Raw genomic sequence first — 23,263 nt, forward strand, 5'->3', positions numbered from 1 at the left:
CCCCTAGGAAACCGGTTACAAAAGGTGGTCCTAAGCCTTACACAAGCTCTTACACAAGTTAAAAATCTTAAAGGAAAAACAAGAAAAGTAAACTAATGAGGACAATGATAATTAGGACTCCTTGGTAGCTTCAAAAGATCCGGCCATTTAAGGATATAAGAGCTAAAGCTTGTAATAGGGGCTTAAGAGATTGTCTTGGATGAAAAGGGAAACTTGAAAGCGACCCATGTCCTTTGGTGTTGCAAACCGTGTAAGGGACCATTCGGTTTGTCCTTAGCTTTGCTCTATGACAGCCACCTTCCCAAGACACCAACCCTTAGACAAAAATGCTCTTGACTCTTCATGGGTGACTTTCTAGGCCGAAAAGCTCCTTATTTCTTAGATGGATTTCTTACTTGGACCCTATTTTGGTCAAGGGACCAAAACCGGGTAAAAACATGCCTAAGGTGATTTGTTTTGCTTCAAACTCCTTCTCTTGAAAAGGATTTGTCCTCAAATCCTCGGCATTTTCATCACTAGGCTCTTCTTCACAAAGACTTAATTCACTAGCATGGAATGTGGCATGGGTTCCCAACAAATTGACCTTATACTTATCACACCCGACTTGACTAGTGACCTTGAACGGACCTCCTTCTCTTGACATGAGCTTATCCCCTTTTGCACGGGTTCCTAACTTGCACCAACGGACCCAAACTTGATCCCCAATCCTGAATTTCGTCCCTTGCTTGGAGTCCTTGGACCTTTCCTTGTTGGCCACGAATTGATCATGACGAATGAGCCCTTGTTCAACCCGTTTTTTGACACCATTCCCTTGCTTGCTTGAGTGAACACTCTCCTTGACTGTCTGATTCTCACTGCCTATGTCATTGGCCTTGTGCTCATATCCATTTGAACTTGTAATAGGGAGTACGAAATAGTCACAATGCACACCACCTTGGACACTCATGGTTTGGACATTGTTAAGGACCCCTTCTTGAACCCGTTTCTTGCCCCTTTCTCCTTGATCTTCCAAGTAGGCACTTGACTTGTCCTTGCCTTCATTCCCAATTGGACTAGTGGTTATAGAAACGGGATGATGAACTTGCATTCCATCAATGGTACTCTCGGCTCCAATCTTGGCAAAGGGTTCACCTTGAACTTGATCATTGTTATTACTCCACTTGGACTTTTCTTTTACCTTTGAACACTCCCCTAGTTTGTCCTTGAACTTATGGACACCATAGTCGACCCAAGGATGTTTAGGGACCTCGGCTTCCATTCTTGGATTAGCAATTGGAGGAACATTTTCATGGACCTCGACCCTTGTTCGAACCATTTTAGTGAACGGCTCATCTAGCTCCTTGGACACATGCTCGGCATTAGGTGGATCACCTTGAAAGAACTTGTTCAAATTTTGAACCATGCTAGGGACTGTTTCATCTTGTTCCTTGGATACAACCTCGACAAAGTGAACATGAACACCTTTCTCATTGCTCTTTTCGGGAACCATTTCGGCCTCCTTGATTAGCATCACTTCTTTGCAAGGTTCAAGCATGGATGATGGTGGAAGAGGTGCTAGAGTGATCTTCTTCTTGTCAAATTCAAAGGAATAAGTGTTATCCTTTCCATGATGCACCGCACTCATATCAAACTCCCAAGGTCTACCAAGTAGGAGATGGCAAGCATCCATGGGTAGAACATCACAAAGAACCTTATCAACATAATTCTTGCCAATGGAAAAAGATACTAGGCATTGTTTGTCAACCTTCAATTCGGCTCCCTTGTCAAGCCACCTTAATTTGTAAGGACATGGATGGTTTTGGGTGGTTAAGGAAAGTTTCTCAACAAGGACACTAGAGGCCACATTAGTACAACTACCTCCATCAATGATTAGGTTGCAAACTCTTCCTTCAATGGTACACCTAGACCTAAAAAGTTGTTGTCTTTGATCCATTTCCAATGGTTGAGCACTCAACACTCTCCAAGTGACTAGACTCATCCTGGAATCCGGCAACACTACCTCCTCATCCTTAGTTTCCTCGGTTTCCTCATCCTCATCACACACAAGAATCTCGTCCTCTCCCCAATGAACCACTTCAAAGCTACTAAGGGCTCTTTGAGTTGGACATTCTTTGGCAAAATGACCATAACCTTGACATTTGAAACATTTTTTTAGGGGTAAGGTCTTTCTTTGTGAGTAGTCAATGCCTTTTCCTTTGTCAAGTGTGGGGGTCACGGTTGGGGTGTGGATTTATTTGGGTTTGGTCTCGGCATAGGTAGTCTTGGTGGTTGTTTTGGCCGGCAATTTTGAAGTGGACGGTTTCCCCTTGCCCTATTTTTCCACCCTTAAAGCCAAGTTCACGGCTTCATTGAAAGACCACAATGGTTGCATTCGGACCCTACTAGCAATTTTATCATCCAACCCTTCAACAAATCTAGCAATTTTTTGTTCCGGTTTCTCATTGATTTCGCATTGCAAAGTGAGTTGTTCGAAATCCCTAATGTAAGACTCAAGTGGTTGCTGATCTTGTTTTAGTTGAGTAAGTTTAATGAACATGTCTTGAGTATACTCTTTAGGAATAAACTTATCACTAAGCTTCTTTTTCAATTTCGACCAAGATTTTATGGGCTCTTTACCATCCCTCTTCCTTTGACTCTTCATGTTTTCATACCAAAGAGATGCATAACCTTTGAATTTTAAAATAGCAACCTTGAAAGACTTAGCATCCGAGTATGATTTAAATTCAAAGACTCTTTCAATTGACCTAAACCAATCTAGTAAGTCATCGGGATTTAAACTACCATGGAAGTCCGGAATTTCTACCTTTAGGTCTTTAGGATGCTCTTCATGCTCGATCTCCATGAAAGAACCCTCTTCATCCGAGTGCACGTCCTCCTCTTCATGGTTGGCTTCGTGGTCTCTTACTCCAAACCCTCGGCCACGTCCTCTACCACGGTAAGGTGGAGGTCTTCCTCGGCCCCTTGGTGGTGTTGGAATGTTAGCCATGATAGCATTGAAAGAATCTATCATTAGGTCGCATTTCTCGGAGAGTTGTGTTACTTGAGTCTCAATTCCAAGTAACCTTTCTTCACTCATGGCTGTTTTTGTGTTTTTGGATGTGGTTAAGGTTTAGTGAACTCACAAGAAAGATTACCAACCCAAGACTAGCACAACAATGGAATTGTGCTAAACCTAAAGCTCTGATAACCAATTTGAAGTGAAACCTTCAAGGACTCGGATTTTTACTGAAAAGGACACGATTTGGACAGTGTTTTAAACTGTTTAATCGTGATAAAAAGGACTAAAAACAGAGCAGAAACTCTGAAGACTGCAATCGAACAGTCGACAGAACTATCTGGCACCACGGAAATCCTGAACTCTACAATCGAATAGAGTAAAGGCGTGATTAGGATATGAATTAACCCAAGCACACAGCCACTAGGTTAAGACTTACAGCAAAGAAAAATACCCAAGGACTATCTTCCAGCACACAGCAAAGAAGAGTACCCAACTCTAAGCACTAAGCAAAAGAGGTTTAGTAGAAATCGATGTTTCTAACTTGTGTTTTCTTCATTCATCAAATCTGATTTTTACACTAAGGAATGCCTTGCTTTTATAGACTAAGCAAAACAATCCTATCCATTCATCTAACCTAGTAATCTAACGGTCCAAAAGACCCCTAGGAAACTGGTTACAAAAGGTGGTCCTAAGCCTTACACAAGCTCTAACACAAGTTAAAAATCTTAAAGGAAAAACAAGAAAAGTAAACTAATGAGGACAATGATAATTAGGACTCCTTGGTAGCTTCAAAAGATCCGGCCATTTAAGGATATAAGAGCTAAAGCTTGTAATAGGGGCTTAAGAGATTGTCTTGGATGAAAAGGGAAACTTGAAAGCGACCCATGTCCTTTGATGTTGCAAACCGTGTAAGGGACCATTCGGTTTGTCCTTAGCTTTGCTCTATGACAACCACCTTCCCAAGACACCAACCCTTAGACAAAAATGCTCTTGACTCTTCATGGGTGACTTTCTAGGCCGAAAAGCTCCTTATTTCTTAGATGGATTTCTTACTTGGACCCTATTTTGGTCAAGGGACCAAAACCGGGTAAAAACATGCCTAAGGTGATTTGTTTTGCTTCACTTCTTCATCTTCTTCCAATCTTGAAGAGAAAGTTGATACATTGACAAATCTTTTCCAGGATATGATGTCAGGGTAAAGGATGGAAATGGTTTGTGGAATATGTTCCGATGGACATCCTAGTGAGCATTGTCCACTCATGCAAGAAGGTTCTCAAGAAGAGGTGGATAGAGTATGGGAGAGAACACCTCAAAAGAAGTGGGATCCTTACTCTAACACCTTCAATCCCGGGTGGAAAACGCATCCAAATTTTCGGTGGGCTAATTCTCAAAACACCCAACAGTTTGGACAAGGTGACCAATTCAGTCAACCTAAGACCCAATTCATACCTCGACCACCGGTTCAAAATATGCGTCCTAATCAACCTCCTCCTAGTGGTCAAATGTCGACAAAAGACATGATTCGTGCTCTAGTTACTAGTCAAGCTACTCTCCAAGCAACAGTTATTCAAAATAAAAAAGGGAACAAGGCTAGTATTCAAAATATTGAGACTCGGCTGGGGCAAATGTTGACCACTATTAATAGGTTGGAGGCCAGAGATTTTAATGCACTACCGTCTCAAACGGTGGTGAATCCAAAGAATGTAAGTGAAGTCTCTTTGAGAAATGGGAGACAACTAGAGGAGGCTGAGAAAGTGACAAGAAAAGACAAGGAACCGGTGATTCAAGAGATAGAGGAAGAGATAGTGATCAAGGAAGGTAAAGAAGCTTCTATTGTTAAGGAGAAGGAGCAGATCCCCTCTTCTATACCAGAGGTGGAACCAGAGGTACCCTTTCCTGATGCACTTAAGAGGACTCACCACTTTGAGCACGACAAGGACATTTATGAGGTATTTCAAAAATGTGAGATAAACATCCCCCTTCTTAATCTTTTGAAAAGTATTCATAAATATGCAAAATTGCCTCCTAAATCTAGTGAAGAAAGTGAAGGTTAGTGAACATGTGTCTGCTATTTTTCAAAGAAAATTGCCTCCTAAATGTAGTGATCCAGGCATGTTCACTATTCCTTGCACCATTGGAAACACTAAGATTCAAAAGGTCGTGCTAGATTTAGGAGCTTCTATTAATGTGATACCTTACTCCTTATATGAATCTATGAAACTTGGTCCTTTGCATGCTACTAGTTTTGTTATCCAGTTAGCTGATAGATCGAATGTCTACCTGAAAGGGATTGTTGAGGATGTGCTTGTTTTGGTTGATAATCTTATTTTTCCAGCTGATTTTTATGTGCTAGACATGGAAATGGTAAACATGTGGTTCCTTTTACGTTAGGTAGGCAATTCCTGAAAACTGCTAGCACTAAAATTGATGTATCTAGTGGGTCTATGACTATGGAGTCTAATGGTCATATTGTGCAGTTTAACATCTATGATGCTATGAAATATCCTGCTGATTACCAGTTTGTGAATTTTGTTGATGTTGTTGTTGATCCATTAGCTCAAGATTTCTTTAATCTTAATGGTGATGATGAGTTGTAGGTAGCTTTGGAGAATAGTGTAGATGGTCATGAGGTAGAATATGCTTTTTCTGCTAACTCGCAGGAAGTGGTGGCCGAATTACATAAGTTGGAGGAGCTCCCTTTGAATTTCAATAACAAATTGCCACTAACTATTCATTCGGAGAAATTCTTGCCATATGTTTTGCGGGCACCTGTGGTAGAACTTAAGGCTCTACTTGAGCATTTGAAGTATATTTTCATTGGTGAGAGAGAAACACTTCTTGTTATCATCTCTAGTAAGCTCACCGAGGAACAAGAAGCAAGATTGAAAGATGTACTTGTGGAGAACAAATTAGCTATAGGTGTTGGAGTAAGTGTCCCCGACAATAATGCGATCACAATTGTCGATCATGATGATCACATATTTAAATCTCATATTTAAGGATACATGAGGGAAATTAATATTTTACAGTCAACTGGTCCACACATATCGGTAATGATTGGCTGACTAGAGTTTGACATTATTGTCGTGCGACGGTGGTGATCAGTTGATACCCTGAGGTCATACCTATAGGGTAATACTCTTAATTGATCATTTAATTAATTGTATGTCAATCCCAGTTAATTAAATTGCTTAAAATTGACGGATGATTTTGTGAGTATAATTAACGTGACTCATTGTAATTCGATTAAATGAGATACGGTCTAAGTAATCGAATTGTTTTATTACTTAGATTGAATTATTGTTACGAAATAATTGAAACAGAATGAATAATTTATTATAAATACAAGTTGTTGTAAATTTATAATTTGATAAACCATTTTGGTACAAGTAATTAAGAATTACTAGTTAATTTTGTATGTGACATATTTTATTAATATGTTGGTTTTTAATATGTTAAAAATACATGGCATTGTGACATGTCATGTAACATGTAACATGTGACAAAATTGACAAATGACAAAATAAAATAGACTAACCATTTTATACATATGTACCGAAATTATGGAAGGGATTATGGTTGATATTGTGTTTTATTTTAAATAAAAACATAATGATTAAACCTAATATATAGCCTTTCATATCTAGCCTATTCTTGAGAAGAACAAGACCATGCATTGGCCTAAAAATCCCCCCTACCACCCGGTTTTTAAGAGAGAAAACAAGAGGGTTTTCTCTTAAATTTTTACACTACATACATTGATATTCTTGTAGTGTAGTATCATTCAACCACTCTCTAAAAATTGTGAAACATTTTAGAGAAAGAAAACTCATAAAAATCCTCTCCTCTTAGCCGAAATAAGAGAGAACAAAATCACCATTTTTGTGTCAACTTTAAGCTTGTTTTAATTAGTACCAGTCATATATTAATTAAAATCATTAAGGGTATTCCTTGGGCATAAGTCCTTAGGAGAGATTCTAAACTTGAATCATATTCTTTCATTTTGGAAAGCTCAAGATCTAGTAAGAAGGTGAACTTACTAGTGCCCATTTATCCGAAATTATCAATGTAAGAATTGATTTTTCTTCTTATACTTTGTAATAGTTTTGCATGCATAAGATCCATTTTAATTTTATGACTAAATTAAATCATCATACTATGAATATGTAAACATATGAGATTAATGAATCCCAACAAGTGGTATCAGAGCTCATGGTTGTTGCATGCAAAATCGGGTTTGTTTTTTCCGAGTTAATTAGTTAACAAATAAAACTTGTTATTTAGGATTTATGAAGATAAATCATGAAATAATTTTTCATGTTAAAATTTTCTTGTCCTAAATGAAGTTTAGGACATATGGGACGATTTATGGATTTTATTGTTTATTTTATATATTATTGTCATTAAAATGTGATTTTTATGAGGAAAATGTCATTTTTGGATGAAAAATAGTTAAACTTCGAATTTTTCAGTGATTTTTGGATATGTTATCTCATATATTATCTACTAGTCGCATGTTAATTTTCATGAAAAACTAAGTTAGTTTGCATAAAATATGGATTTTATAATTCAAAATCGAATTTAAAGGTTTTATTAGGTTAATATGAGTTATATTTTGAATATGATCATGCAAATTTTATATGTTGTCACATGCATTTTTATTCAGTGTGTGTAAAATCTTAGACTAATTGAACTTCTTATGCATGATTTATGAATTTTTGAGTAAAAATTCAATAAATAGTGACTTAAATTAGCCTATAATACTAAAACATATTTCATGACTAAAAAAGGTCATATGTTGCATTTTATCCCACATTTCAGATCTAAAAGTGAAAAGTTGATTAAAATTAATTTTCTTGTATTTTAATGGTCATATATCATAAAACCGATAAGCCGCAACGATGTTTTTCTCGAAACATTTTCGAAATTTTTAACCTAAGTTTTGAACATTATGAGTGTCATGGTATTTTTCCAGAATGTTCATAAGTTTGAATTTCAAAATTTGAAATTATTTGAAATTATTATAATTTAATTTTGAGTTTATTATATAATATTGTATTTTGGGTCCATTATGAACAATATTAAGAAATCAAGTTGAATTATTGTCAACATGTTAGTGAAAACTAAGTTTTGAGTCCTAAGAAGGCTAGGGTAATTAACTTGAACATAAATATGAATTTATGAAACATTTTGTGATTTTAACAAGTTTATAGTCACACAAATCCATAAAAACCGATAAAATATACGATATTGGCTCTTAAAAGGCGATTTAGCATAAAATTAAGCATGTTCATACATATCATAATGCTGCATTTTATTTATGACTGTCATATTTTTCATTTTATATAATTTTTGAATTATGTAATTTTACTTAGTATGGCCTTAGTTTTTAATTGATATTACCCGAAATGCATGGGAATATCGATTCGGTTGTACTTATTGTGATCTCGTATCACCGTTTTGTATTTAATAGATTTATTTTTATTAATGTATAATAGGAAATTATGTAATTTTTATTTATTACTTTGTAATTTCCTGGAGTTTCCATGAAGGCGGTGTTGTCTCGAGATGTGTGCCAAGACCGAAGTTCAAGGGACCAAAGGAGTTGGTTTCCGAATTTGTAGTAGTTTATTAGATTTAATATTTTAGGAAGGCCATACTAGGACTTTATATTTATGCTTTGCATTTTATTTATATGTTTGCATGCATTGCTAAATCGCCATAACTAAACATGCATTTTATTTAATCGATTCATCGACCGTGTCAATTATAATTATCGTAGTTCATCGCTTTAGTTCACTTAAAACGTGATAGACAATAAATTGACATGACCTCTCACTAAATTAATAATTGAGAAATAGCCTTACCAAATAGTAGAACCCATGAAGTACCAATTTCATAAGGGAGTTGAGCCGACTTCACCGTAATACAAACCTTGTTACGTTGGCGAAGTGGGGTAGTAAAATGTTATTACATAAGAAATTTGGATTGAGCTCAACGGAAGTATTCGTGACCGTAGTCGCATATGTTTCGGGCTAAAGATAAATATTAGAGTAATTTTATCGACCGAGAGTTCTAAAATTAGAATCGATTAAAGAGTTAATCCACCGAATTATATTGATAAGGGATGAATCGGCTCACCTTGCCCGAGTTAATATGAATTTGGATCTCGGGATCATTTATAATAGTTGGGTAGAGGTCACTATATAAATGTTTAAAATTTGTTTAAAAATGTTTGCAAATTTTATTAAAATGACAAATGTTAGTATTTCCTTTACCTCCAAATTTGTAGTTGATATATATCACAATGGATCCATCACAAGCAACCACACCAATTACCCATGAGTCATGTCACAAATTATTTGACGAAATTTGCTCCAACCACCAACTCGATACTGCTAGAGAGCTTCATTTTGGGATCGGTTCTAATGGCAACCTCAATTTCATCACTTCCTCCTTACCACCTACTATAACAAGGCCTTGTGTGAATGCGTCTCGGGTAGACCATGTCACTTAGTCTATGAAATCCCTATTTTTTGAAGAAAGGGACGCCGAAGTAAGTGGGAGTTCTAGCAAGCAAGTTCTTGCTACAAAAGGGAAATGGTTCAAGAGGAAGGGAAAGAAAGGGAGAAAATTCAACGATGGTAACAAAAGGACTAGTGGGACTAGTATTGAAGCCAAAGTTGATGATGAATGCCATTATTGTCATGGCATGGGACATTGGATGAGAAATTGCCCCATATATTTGGGAAATATTAGGGAAGGACTTGTCATTCCACTTTGTAAAATTCCTGCTGAGATTTATGTTATTGATGTAAATTTCACTTCCACCACAACATGGGTACTAGACACTGGCTGTGGTTCTCACCTTTGTAACCATTTATAGGGGCTAAGAAACGTGGAAAGGTTGAGCAAAGGCGATGTTGATCTCTGACTTGGGAATGGAGCTAGGGTAGCAGCCGCGTCCAATGGTACTTATGTACTTGTTATACCGAATGGATTTGAATTGTATTTACATAATTGTTTTTATGTACCTACTCTATCTATGAACATCATTTCACTTGCTATGTTAGACATAGAAGGTTTTAATTTTGCCATTAAAAACAATTGTTGTGCTATTTCTAGAAATGACTTGGTCATAGGCCGAGGTTCATCTATTAATGGCATTTATGTTCTAGAGACATCAAATCCAAGTAAAGACATCTATAATATACAATCAAAGAAACTCAAATCAAGTGATCCAAATGAATCGTACATTTGGCATTGTCGACTGGGTCATATAAATGAGAATCGCATCAAAAGATTAGTTTCCACTAATGTTATTAAACCATTCGATTTTTAATCATATGGTGTATGCGAATCTTGTCTCCTAGGAAAAATGACTCGTAATCCTTTTAGTGGTAAAGGGACTCGAGCTAGTGAACTATTGGGACTTATACACACCGATGTATGTGGACCAATAACCATCACCGCTAGGGGAAACTATGACTACTTCATAACCTTCACCGATGATTTAAGTAGATATGGGTATATCTACTTAATGAAGTATAAGAGTGAAGCATTTGAGAAATTTAAAGAATTTCAAAATGAAGTAGAAAACGAATTGAACAAAAGGATAAAAGCACTACGATCCGATCGTGGTGGAGAGTATCTTAGTAATGAATTTGATTCACACTTGAAAGGTTGTGGCATTGTGTCATAACTCACTCCACCCGGTATGCCACAACTCAATGGTGTTGCCGAAAGGATAAATTGAACCCTACTAGATATGGTTCGATCCATGATGAGTCAAACCGAGTTACCCGACTCGTTTTGGGGATTTGCAACCAAACCGCAATCAAATCTTTGAATAATAGTCCAACAAAGGCAACCGAAAAGACTCCATATGAGATGTGGACAGGAAGGATTCCTAATATATCCTATATGAAGATTTGGGGATGTAATGCTTACGTCAAGGCAGACCGACAAAAAGCTTTCCCCACGATCCGAAAAATGCATCTTTGTAGGTTACCCATTACCTCCAGAGGATATTACTTCTACAAACCTCAAGAAAACAAAGTGTTTGTGTCTAATGAGGCTGTCTTCTTAGAAACAGAGTTTATTTCTAAGAGACAGAGTGGGAGAAATTTTGAACTTGATGAAGTTCAAGAGCCATAAACGGAAGTGGAGACGCAAGAAGACGTTCCTTCGTCGTCTAACTCTGTTGTTATTCCTCAACTGAGTAGGTTGTGTCGAGTTTCTCGCCATCTGATAGATATGTTGGATTTATCGAAGAGGATGGGACCCTCGATGTGCTACTTTTAGAAAGTGACGAACCCGCCACCTACAAAACTGCAATCTCTAGTCCCAATTCAACTTTATGGCTTGAGGCCATGAAATCCGAAATAAGTTCTATGCATGAAAATCAAGTTTGGAACTTGATGAACTTGCCTGAAGGGGCAAGACCTCTTCAGTGCAAATGGATCTTTAAAATAAAGAATTGCATAGAAGGACATGATGATGTCTACAAGGCTAGGCTAGTGGCAAAAGGTTTTACTCAAGTTCATGGTCTTCACTATGACGAAACCTTTGCCCCCGTGGCTATGCTAAGATCAATTCGGATATTGTTAGCGATCGACGCATTTCATGATTATGAAATTTGGCAAATGGATGTCAAAACCGCTTTTCTAAATGGGCATTTAGAAGAAGAGGTGTACATGATACAACCCGAAGGCTTTGTGGATCCAAAAAAATCCTAACAATGTATGCAAGCTTAAGAGATCCATTTATGGTCTTAAGCAAGCATCGAGAAGTTGGAACCATCGATTTAATCATGTTATAAAAGAAAATGGTTTTACTCGAAGCATTGAGGAACCATGCTTATACATGAAGTTCAGTGGGAGCAATGTTGTGTTCCTAATATTGTATGTGGATGACATACTACTCATTGGAACTGGCATTCCAATGATGTCTTCCATTAAGGAGTGGTTGGGTAACCACTTCCAAATGAAGGATTTAGGAGAAGCACAATGCATAAGGTTTTCATATCTATAGAGATAGACCCAAAATGATATTGGCATTAAGTTAAGAATCTTATGTTGATAAGATTCTTCGTCGCTTCAGCATGGACCAATCCAAAAGAGGCTTGGTTCCTATTGTTAGTGGGACCATATTGAGCAAGTCTCAATCACCCATCGAACCCCAAGATGTTGAACGCATGAATTTAATCCCTTATGCTTCCGCCATTGGATCAATCATGTATGCCATGATATGCACTCGTCTAGATGTCTCATATGCTTTGAGCATGATGAGTAGAAATCAAGGAAATCCTAGTGAGAGTCACTGGATTGTCGTCAAAAACATCCTTAAATACTTGCGAAGGACTAAGGATTCTGTCTTAATTTTTGGAGGTGACTCCGAGCTCTGTGTTAAGGGTTACACGGACTCCAGTTTTCAAACAGACAGAGATGACATGAAATCACAAGCTGGTTTTATTTTCATGCTCAATGGTGGTGCCGTTAGCTGGAGAAGCTTTAAGGAAGCTGTGACTACGGATTCTACAATGGAGGCTGAGTACATAGCAGAATCAGAAGCTGCCAAGGAAGCTGTATGGATCAAGCAATTATTGGAAGGGCTAAAAGTAGTACCTACCGCCAATGATCCCATTACTCTCTATTGTGACAACAATGGGACTATCTTCCAAGCTAAAGAGCCCAAGTCTAGTAATAAATCTAGACATGTACTTAGAAAATTCCATGTAATTAGAGATTTCATTGAAAGAAAGGAAATTGCGATTGTTAAGGTTGGGACGGATGATAACATTTCTGATCCGCTCACAAAGCCTTTATCGCAGGCTAAGCATGATGGACATGTTGCGTCCATGGGACTTAAACGCATGCCAGTTTTATGTTAGACTTCGATATGAAATAAAAGAGTTGTTTTATTTGTTCACATGCATAATCACATTTGTCTTTTAATTTTTCCATTACTTTCTCATATTTAAATGGGTTGTCGAGACAATATTGAACCCCATTAAAGTGAACTAAATTAACATAGTAATCGCCCATAGTCACTTGTATAAGGTGACGTCTCGAAGTGACTAGAGTGTGATGCGATTGATGGCAAGTTCAAGTGCCATAGAGTTATATGAAATGACTAGTCGATCACATAGCCAGACTGTTAGGAACACTTTATCGGGCCTGATGACCGCTTATAGAGTTTTGGCAAATTTATTTAGCCTGGTCGTGGCAAGAGCTACTATAGTATTCTAATGAGTCGATTCTTTTGACTAAAGACTATTCGCCAAGGTGGCAATATTTCAGAGTAACTTTGATTTATGTTCCTACGACCTTCGTAAATGGGGTTAAAGGGCTTATTTTGGATTATGATGAGCTGTGGCTAGTCGAAGGGAATAGTGCGATAGGAATTATCCACCCCTTTGTCAGGGTTAAAACAATATCTCAGGGCCACTCGAGGAGTAATGAACTGAAAATACGTGGCCACGCTCGGAAGGTATCTATGGTAGATAATTCCGGTCAATCAGTTATTCTCCAGATCGAGGAAACTACTCTCGATATGATCACTTGCAAGTATGACCCGAAAGACACCTAGCATTGAGTGGGAAATAGTAATGGGACAAGAGAATTCGTGATGCACACTTGTCGAGGACAAGTGGGAGATTGTTGGAGTAAGTGTCCCCGATAATAATGCGATCACAATTGTCGATCATGATGATCACATATTTAAATCTCATATTTAAGGATACATGTGGGAAAGTAATATTTTACAGTCAACGGGTCCACACATATCGGTAATGATTGGCTGACTAGAGTTTGACATTACTGTCGTGCGACGGTGGTGATCAGTTGATACCCTGAGGTCATACCTATAGGGTAATACTCTTAATTGATCATTTAATTAATCGTATGCTGATACGAGTTAATTAAATTGCTTAAAATTGATGGATGATTTTGTGAGTATAACTAACGTTACTCATTGTAATTCGATTAAATGAGATAAGGTCTAAGTAATCGAATTGTTTTATTACTTAGATTGAATTATTGTTACGAAACAATTGAAACAGAATGAATAATTTATTATAAATACAAGTTGTTGTAAATTTATAATTTGATAAACCATTTTCGTACAAGTAATTAAGATTTACTAGTTAATTTTGTATGTGACATATTTTATTAATATGTTGATTTTTAATATGTTAAAAATACATTGCATTGTGACATGTCATGTAACATGTAACATGTGACAAAATTGACAAATGACAAAATAAAATGGACTAACCATTTTATACATATGTACCGAAATTATGGAGGGGATTATGGTTGATATTGTGTTTTATTTTAAATAAAAACATAATGATTAAACCTAATATATAGCCTTGCATATCTAGCCTATTCTTGAGAAGAACAAGACCATGCATTGGCCTAAAAATCCCCCCCCCCTACCACCCGGTTTTTAAGAGAGAAAACAATAGGGTTTTCTCTTAAATTTTTACACTGCATACATTGACATTCTTGTAGTGTAGTATCATTCAACCACTCTCTAAAAATTTTGAAACATTTTCGAGAAAGAAAACTCATAAAAATCCTCTCCTCTTAGCCGAAATAAGAGAGAACAAAATCACCATTTTTGTGTCAACTTTAAGCTTGTTTTAATTAGTACTAGTCATATATTAATTAAAATCATTAAGGGTATTCCTTGGGTATAATTCCTTAGGAGAGATTCTAAACTTGAATCTTATTCTTCCATTTTGGAAAGCTCAAGATCTAGTAAGAAGGTGAACTTACTAGTGCCCATTTATCCGAAATCATCAATGTAAGAATTGGTTTTTCTTCTTATACTTTGTAATATTTTTGCATGTATAAGATCCATTTTAATTTTATGACTAAATTAAATCATCATACTATGAATATGTAAACATATGATATTAATGAAGGCTAACAATAGGTTGGACTATTGCCGACATCAAAGGAATTAGTCCAAGTACTTGTATGCACTGCTAGAGGATGAGGCTAAACTGGTAAGACAACCACAACGTCGATTGAATCCTCCTATGATGGAGGTAGTGAAGAAAGAGGTTCTCAAATTGCTTCAAGTAGGTATGATCTATCCTATTTATGACAGTAAATGGGTGAGTCCTACCCAAGTAGCCCCTAATAAGTCTGGGTGACCGTAGTTGAGAACAAAGATGGTGAGCTTGTACCCACTAGGATCCAAAATGGGTGGAGGGTTTGTATAGATTATCGTAGTTTGAATGCGGTGACGAGAAAAGACCACTTCCCTCTTCCCTTTATTGACCAAATGCTTGAAAGACTAGCGGGTAAGGCTTAATATTGCTTTTTAGATGGGTATTCGGGGTATTTTCAAGTAGCTATTGCCCTGAGGATCAAGAGAAAACCACCTTTACTTGTCCTTTTGGTACCTTTGCGTATCGACGCATGGCTTTTGGACTTTGTAATACACCTGCTACCGTTCAGCGATGTTTGGTTAGCATATTTTTTGAGTATTTTGAACGTTTCATTGATGTATTTATGGATGATTTTACTATGCATGGTGATTCTTTTGATACTTGTTTACACCATTTATCTCTTGTTCTGAAGCGTTGTATTGATACTAACCTTGTTTTGAATTCTGAGAAGTGTCACTTTATGGTGGAACAAGGTATAGTACTTGGACATGTTGTGTCTTCAAAAGGTATTGAGGTAGACAAAGCTAAGATTGATACTATTTCGTCTCTGCCTTATCCTACTAATGTTCGCAAAGTTTGATCTTTTCTTGGTCATGCAGGTTTCTACCGCAGGTTCATTAAAGATTTCTCTAAGATCGCTTCACCCTTATGCAAGCTTTTGCAAAAGGAGACAGATTTCATCTTCGACAAGGCTTGTAAGGAGGCTTTTAATGAGTTGAAAGGTAGGCTTACCTCTGCTCCAATTATTCAGGCACCGGATTGGTCTCTTCCCTTTGAGATCATGTGTGACGCGAGTGATTATGCTTTGGGAGCGGTGTCAAGTCAAGAGAATGGGAGGGCTTCCCATGTTATTCATAATGCATCCATGACCCTAAATGAAGCGCAACGGAATTATACCACGACTGAAAAGGAGCTTCTAGCAATTGTTTTTGCTTTGGAGAAATTCCGGTCCTATTTACTTGGTACGAATGTGGTGGTATTTTCAGATCATGCAGCGCTGTGCCATTTGATGGCAAAGAAAGAGTCTAAGACGAGGTTTATAAGATAGATTTCATTTCTTAGTGAATTTGATTTGGAGGTGAAGGATAAAAAGGGAGCAGAAAATGTTGTAGCGCACCATTTGAGCCGATTGGTGGATGTTGATGTGAATCCACAAGATAAAAATCCGGTTAAAGGATTGTTTCCTAATGAAAGCTTGTTCTCTATTTGTTCTATAGAGCCATGGTATGCTAATCTTGTAAATTTTCTGTGCTCTTCTAAATTTCCACAAGGCTTTTCCAAATCTCAAAAGGACAAACTTCGTAGTGATACGAAGTATTATGTGTGGCATGAGCCTTATTTGTGGAAGCATTGTTCCGACCAAATCATAAGGAGGTGTATACCGGAGAATCAGATGATCTTAATCCTTACATTTTGTCATTCACATGCTTGTGGTGGTCACTTTGGTGCAAGAAGAACGGCGAGAAAAGTGCTAGATTGTGGATTATATTGGCCTACTTTATTTAGAGATGCTCATGAATTTTGTCAAGCTTGTGACAATTGCTAAAGAGTGGGCAATATTTCCTGAAAAAATGAGATGCCGCAAAGCTACATGCTTAATTGTGAGATTTTTGATGTTTAGGGGATCGATTTCATGGGTTCGTTTCCAAGTTCATATGGAAATATTTACATATTGTTGGCGGTAGATTATGTGTCTAAGTGAGTGGAGGTTATCCCCACTAGGACCGATGATTCCAAGGTGGTGGCGGATTTTATCAAGGCCGACATATTTGTTGGATTTGGAATTCTAAAGGCCTTGATAAGTGACCGTGGCACTCATTTTGTCAACAAGACAGTTGGTGCTCTGCTAAAAAAGTATTGTGTTACTCATAAAGTTTCCACGGCATATCATCCGCAAACCAATGGACAAGTTAAAGTGTCCAATAGAGAAGTTAAATCTATCCTTGAGAAGACAGTGAATCCTAATCGGAAGGATTGGAGCTTGAGATTAGATGATGCATTATGGGCTTATAGAATGGCCTATAAAACCCCAATTGGTATGTCACCTTATCGATTTGTGTTTGGAAAAGCGTGTCATTTACATGTAGAATTGGAGCATAAAGCATATTGGGCGATAAAAAGCTTTCATATGAGCTTGGATGACGCGGGGTTGCATCGGAAGTTGCAATTGCAAGAGTTGGAAGAGCTCCGACTTGAATCATATGAGAATGCAGCTACTTACAAGAAAAGAACGAAGGCTTGGCATGACAAGATGATCTTGAGACGGGACTTTAAAGTTGGTCAAAAAGTCCTTTTATTCCGATCCCGCTTTCATTTATTTTCATGTAATTTGAAATCCCGTTGGATCGGTCCACTTATAATTGCTAATGTTTATCCTAATGGTGCAGTTGAGGTATGTGATCCAACAACGGATAAAGTGTTGAAAGTTAATGGGCAAAGACTGAAGCCCTATCATGATGCTGCTGAGTTGCAGGTGGTAGAGTCATTGGATCTCTATGACCCGATTTATGAAGTTTAATCTCCACATTAAGTCGAGCAATCGACTATAAACAAAAGCGCTAACGGGAGGCAACCCGAATTTTGTATTTTGTATTTTGTAATTTTTTGGATTTAAGGTTCCTAATTAGTATTAAGAAAAAAAAAGCAATATTTAGTTATATTAAATTTCAATGCACTTAATATGTTTAGTATATCTAATTAATATCGTGTGTTATTGCTTGTGTGTAGAATAATAAAAAAGAAGAAGAAGAAGAAGAAGAAGAAGAAGAAGAAGAAGAAGAAGAAGAAGAAGAAGAAAAGCAAGGAAAAGGGCTGAAATTCCTGACCGAAATGCGACCCGCGGGCCCACGCGAGAAAACAATAGACTCTGGTGATGGAAGAGGGCTGAATTGCCCAGGGCCAGCTGCGACCCGCAGGCCCGCGCGACTGACCGCCCCCCCGAAAGGAAAAAAACAGACTGAGAAACAGGTATGTCGTCTTATTTTTCTTCCTCTTTTCCTAAAAATTTCAAATTTTCATCTCCTTCAAAACCCAAAATCCTCCATAAATCCTCCATTGTTACACCTCAAAACTCTTCTCTAGTTTTCCCTAATCACAATACCTCATCTTTTCTCCATTATCTCGCACCAAACCCACCTAGAACACTCATAAATTCCCATTGGATTCAAAAAAACGTGAACCTTAGAAATTGGGATTTTCCAATTTCGAAAATTTCGCAGCAATTGGGGCGGGTTTTGGGTCGTTTTTTTTCCATATTGGAGATTTCGGGGTTTGTCTCAAGACCGTCTTAACAAAGTTTGGAGCCTTTCTTCAAGGTTTGGTTTTAATTTTCACTCTTTCTTTTCTTTGAGTTAACTTGAATTAATCAAGTTTAGTCTTCATAAATGGTGTATATTATTGAGTTGCTCTTACTATTATTATCTTGAATTATTGTGAGAATCGGAAAATTGGAGAATTGTACTGTTAAATTGCTGAAGTTGGTGTTTTGTGTTGGAGTGTTGCTGTGGGAATTGAAGGGCTGTGTTGTTGCATTGGAATTGTTGTTGGTTTAATTGCTGAAGTTGGTGTTTTATGTTGGAGAGGAATGGTTCGTCTTCTTGCTGGAAATTTATTGTTTTTGTTGCTATGGGTAATAAAAAGCAAAAGACATCGGTTGTTGATTTTATGGGGTGCAAGAATTTGAGCGCTCAGCATAAGAAGGTGTGGAGAATTTTGTATGATAGGGTTATTATGGCTACTAAATTTATCGATCCCTTTGCTACTCAGTTACTAGGGATTGAAGGTGCGGTGGAGGAATTGTTTGACAGGGTTGGTTTGGGACCTTTTTGTGACCTCAAGGTGCCCAATTTCCGGAGTACCTTAGAATCCCTTTCTACTTTTGAAATCCATAGAGTTGATGAACCACCTAGGATCACCTTTCACCTTGATGGAGAGGAGAGGGAGTTGACTAATGATGAATTGAGGGAGATTTATGGGATTGATGAAAAAGGAGACGGAGAGTTTAAGAAATTTAGCTCACAAGAGCAGGAAATTTTTTGAAAGGCACTAAAGGGGGGAGGAGGATACCGTACCGCGGGTGAGAAAATTGCTGATATTCCTCACCCAGCCCTTCGCTACTTTCATAGAGTGTTGAATTCTACATTCTTGTGCAAAGGAGAACCGACATACATACCTAAGTCGGATTTGAACTATTTGTGGGCCCTGATGCCCGAGAGTCACAGTCACCCGGATTGGCTTGAGATCTTTCTTTCTGGGTGTGAGAAGCACCAATAAGGTGCATCTAGAAATATTCCGTTGGGAGGCATGGTTACTTTAATTTCTCGTCACTTTAAAATTAAGGATCCAGATGACATGGTTGCAGGAGAAACATCTGTTAGTGTGGAGTTTATGCGAAGTTGCAATATGATTGTGTATTTGGCTGATTATGCAGCCTGTGTATGGACCGTTTGTACTGATCATCGTCATTACTTGAAGTTAACTCGAGCAGTTAAGGGCATGCCATTGCCATTGGGGCCAACTCCGACCCATTTCTACATTCCACAGGATGTCGCTCACGGAGGTTCGGAACATGTTGTTGAAAACCGGGAGACACCAGTAGTGTCTTCTACTCTTGAGATGGGACCATCTAGTTCATCAGGTCTAATTAGTTCCTCCGATTTTGAGAAGTGGGGTGAGTGGAGGCAGAAGATGGAGGATATGCAAGAAGAAAGCCTAGATAACTCTCGTCTTTGTGCTGAGATGCACCAGTGGATGAACTAGTTTTATTTGACGAAGTATCCGGGAGAGTACGTGGAGCCCTCTTCGGAATTCTATGCTGAACTAGCTACTAAGAAGGAGGCCCGATTGGCTAGAAAAGCGGCACGTTATGCTCGATCACGTGGTGCTACTCCCTCTTCACATTCTTGAGCTTATGAGGTGCTCCCATTCCTTTCTTTTTGATTTTCCTTATTTTCACACATTTGAGGACAAAGTGTTGTTCAAGCGTGGGGAAGGGAGTTACACTCATTGTATATAGTTTCCATTTGCATAGTAGTTGTTTTTATTCATTTATGCTTTAAAAAAATAAAAAATAAAAAAATAAAATAAAAAACAGAAAAATAAAAAAAAATGAAAAAAGAAAAAGAAGAAAAAGAGAAAGACCCGGCTAGGTGAAAAGCCGAAAGGGCGCCTAGGCAAAAAATGGAAAAGTGGCCGAGGACGGAGTGAAAACCCGAAAGGGTGCTCCGGGTAAAATGAAGAAACGAGTTGCGTGCCACGAGAGTTAGTGTGAGGTAATAGCTAGAGTGAAAACCCGCAAGGGCGGGCGCTCTAGGCAAAATGAGAGATCTAGAAAAAAAAACATTAATTCTTTCTATTTTTGGTGGGGCTCCATAAGAAGGGTTCTAAAGAAGGTCGGTCGGGTAGGATTAGTGGCTACAGTGAGGAGAACCGCGGTGCGTTGTTGTTGTGAGCACCTTGCTATAGCGGTTGTTGGTCTTGTGTTAGTACGAGGAGTAGAGGTGTTTAGGATTGTTCACATGAATTTTGGTTGTTTGTTGTGATCTATCTTGGTTTTGATAGGATTATTGTTGTGAACCATGTGAATTTCTGGTTAGGGTTGTAGAGATAACGGGCGTAGATGTGCCGGATTTGCTAAGTAATTCTTGTTGATAACATTTTCAGTTGTGCTTTGTGGTGATGTTGGAGCTTTGGTGACATTAACATTACTTAGATGGTATAAGGAGGGCAAGAGAGAGTCGCTTTGATTTGCTTGTGATCGGATTTCTCCATGTTTCTCTTATAAGACCTAGCGTGTGGGTATTGATTAAGTTTCCGAGTTTTGCTCGGGGACAAGCAATGGTCTAAGCGTGGGGAAGTTTGATATGACGTATTTGGTATATGTTAAGAGTGGTGATTTATGAGGAGTTTTGGAAGGAAAAATGATTTTAGACTTGTAATTGCATAATTTACCATTTTATTGTTTTGATATTAATTTGGAGTAATTTGGCAGAATTATGGATTAGCAGGTTTAAGGAATATGTTGGGTTGATGTTGGTTTTTGAGATGTGTGCTAGTATGGATGGCAAGAGAAGACGTGCAAATAAGGTCCGGTACGAGTTGATAAAACAGGCCCAGATCACCGTGAAGCAAGACGGAAGCAAGAAGCAAGGAAAGGAAAGAAGTGCCTTTATGGCGAAATTTCACCCGATTCGCGCGCGGGTCGCGGGTGGTTGCGGATGGTCGCCCGCGCATCAATTAGGCAAAAGACGACTTTTGTGCTTTGTTTTCCTAAACTTTATTTTATTATTATTTTTAGACTTATTATTATTATTACTATGATTATTAGGTTAAGTACTTAACTTTTGGGTATTGCTTGGGGGATTTCATTGAATTATCGTTTCGAAAAACTATCAAGAAAAAAACCCTATTGTTATTCATCAAGACTATGTGTAACTAATCTCTTATCTTGGATTCAAGCAATTGAAGTACTCAATATCCGATTGTGACTTTGAATGTTTTAGTTCTTAATCTTGATTATTGTGAATTGCTTAGTTCTTAATTATATGAATGTTAGTTGATAATTGCTAGGTGTAAAACTAGTGATTGATTTCTCCATTCTAATATTATTATTGTTAATTGAATAGGATTTATTAATTAACTTTACATTGATAACAACTAGGAATTAATATTGAACGGGATACGTTAATACTAGTTCTTGGAAGGATTTAACAAAAGTTTTTAAAGTGCAACTAGATTGTATGCACTATTAATTCTCTACCGAATTCTCTAAATTATATTGCTATTGTTGAATTAAACCTTGAACTGGATTGTTAGGGTTATTTTATAATTAGGGTTGATTAAGAACGGGATTCGTTTTAATTAACTTTTCGTAAGGAGAATTATAATTTCATATTCACGATAGAGTAATCAAGATTAGTAGTTGAAAACGTCTTACATGGACCAATTGCTATTGAGTGTGGATATATGCTTGACTCTAAGCACTACTACAAATACAGGCTATAACAACGGTCAAAAACCGTTGTTATATAAAAAAGCGGACGTTGTTAAAGCGTCCGTTGTAAAAGGTTTTAACAACGGTTGGTTTTCTTAAGGAAACCGTTGTTAAAAATATTAACAACGGTTTTAAGTATAAAAACCCGTTGTGGAAAGTGTGACTCAATTTTGGGGGGAAAGTTATAACAACGGGTTGTAATATACAAAACCGTTGTTATAACTAAAGACAACGTGTTTTTTATACATAACCGTTGTTGTTCGTTCTTAAAAAATAAAAATAAAGTTAAATTAAATATTACTAGATGCATGCATAATTACGACCCGTTATAATTCCGATGCATGTATTATTACTGACATCACTGTGCATATGAACGGACAATATGGAATGAGAAGGGTTAGTAATAAGATTTGAAGCAGCATTGAGAGATATGATGATGATTATGCATGGCACAACTTCCTAACATATATATTAATTAGAAAACAACTCAACCCACACATTGCTTAGTATAAATACATTGCATTATCTCAACTAACATTTCCATTATCTCAATATATACATCTCCAAACCCTAACTGCTAAAACAAACTCCAAATAAATAACCCTACTTAATCTTTCAAAACAAACTCCAAACTCCAACAAAATGAATGATTTCATCCTTAAGACTCTTACTATGATCGAGAACAACAACAATTTCATCCGCTGGTTGCTCCATATTGAGGAAAGTTTCAAGAGCTACCTTGCGGATGCTCGATCCGTACTAAAGGACGCCAAAGAAGATGGCTTGACGGAGCAGCAGCAGTTGCAGCTATATGACGATATAGCAACTGCTGAACGGAACCTCCAAATAGCCAAGGAGGAGAGGAACGATATGATAGAGGAGAATAAGATCCTCTATGAAAATATAAGAATTGCATTTTCATTAATGTAATTTTTTTTTTTAATTTATGTATTTATAAATATATACATATATATATATATATATATATTAATTATGTTTATCTTGCTTCTTCATCTTGATTCTTCATTGTTTTACTAACTAATTATGCGACCAATACTTAAACAAATAACATAATGGTCGATAAAAACAC

General features: G+C 37.3%; 1 protein-coding gene across 1 annotated transcript; it reads left to right on the top strand.

The window, feature by feature from the left end:
• The first annotated feature begins 4,200 nt into the window (after positions 1-4,200).
• On the top strand, positions 4,201-17,700 carry LOC141630026 (uncharacterized). Its single transcript, XM_074442918.1, has 7 exons — positions 4,201-4,947; positions 5,039-5,362; positions 5,476-5,535; positions 5,596-5,925; positions 15,472-15,688; positions 15,782-16,217; positions 16,905-17,700. The coding sequence occupies exons 1-7, from the start codon at positions 4,201-4,203 to the stop codon at positions 17,698-17,700; spliced, it is 2,910 nt and encodes a 969-aa protein (XP_074299019.1).
• Positions 17,701-23,263: the final 5,563 nt, after the last annotated feature.

The sequence above is a fragment of the Silene latifolia genome, chromosome Y (assembly GCF_048544455.1).
Source record: "Silene latifolia isolate original U9 population chromosome Y, ASM4854445v1, whole genome shotgun sequence".
Taxonomy (NCBI): domain Eukaryota; kingdom Viridiplantae; phylum Streptophyta; class Magnoliopsida; order Caryophyllales; family Caryophyllaceae; genus Silene; species Silene latifolia.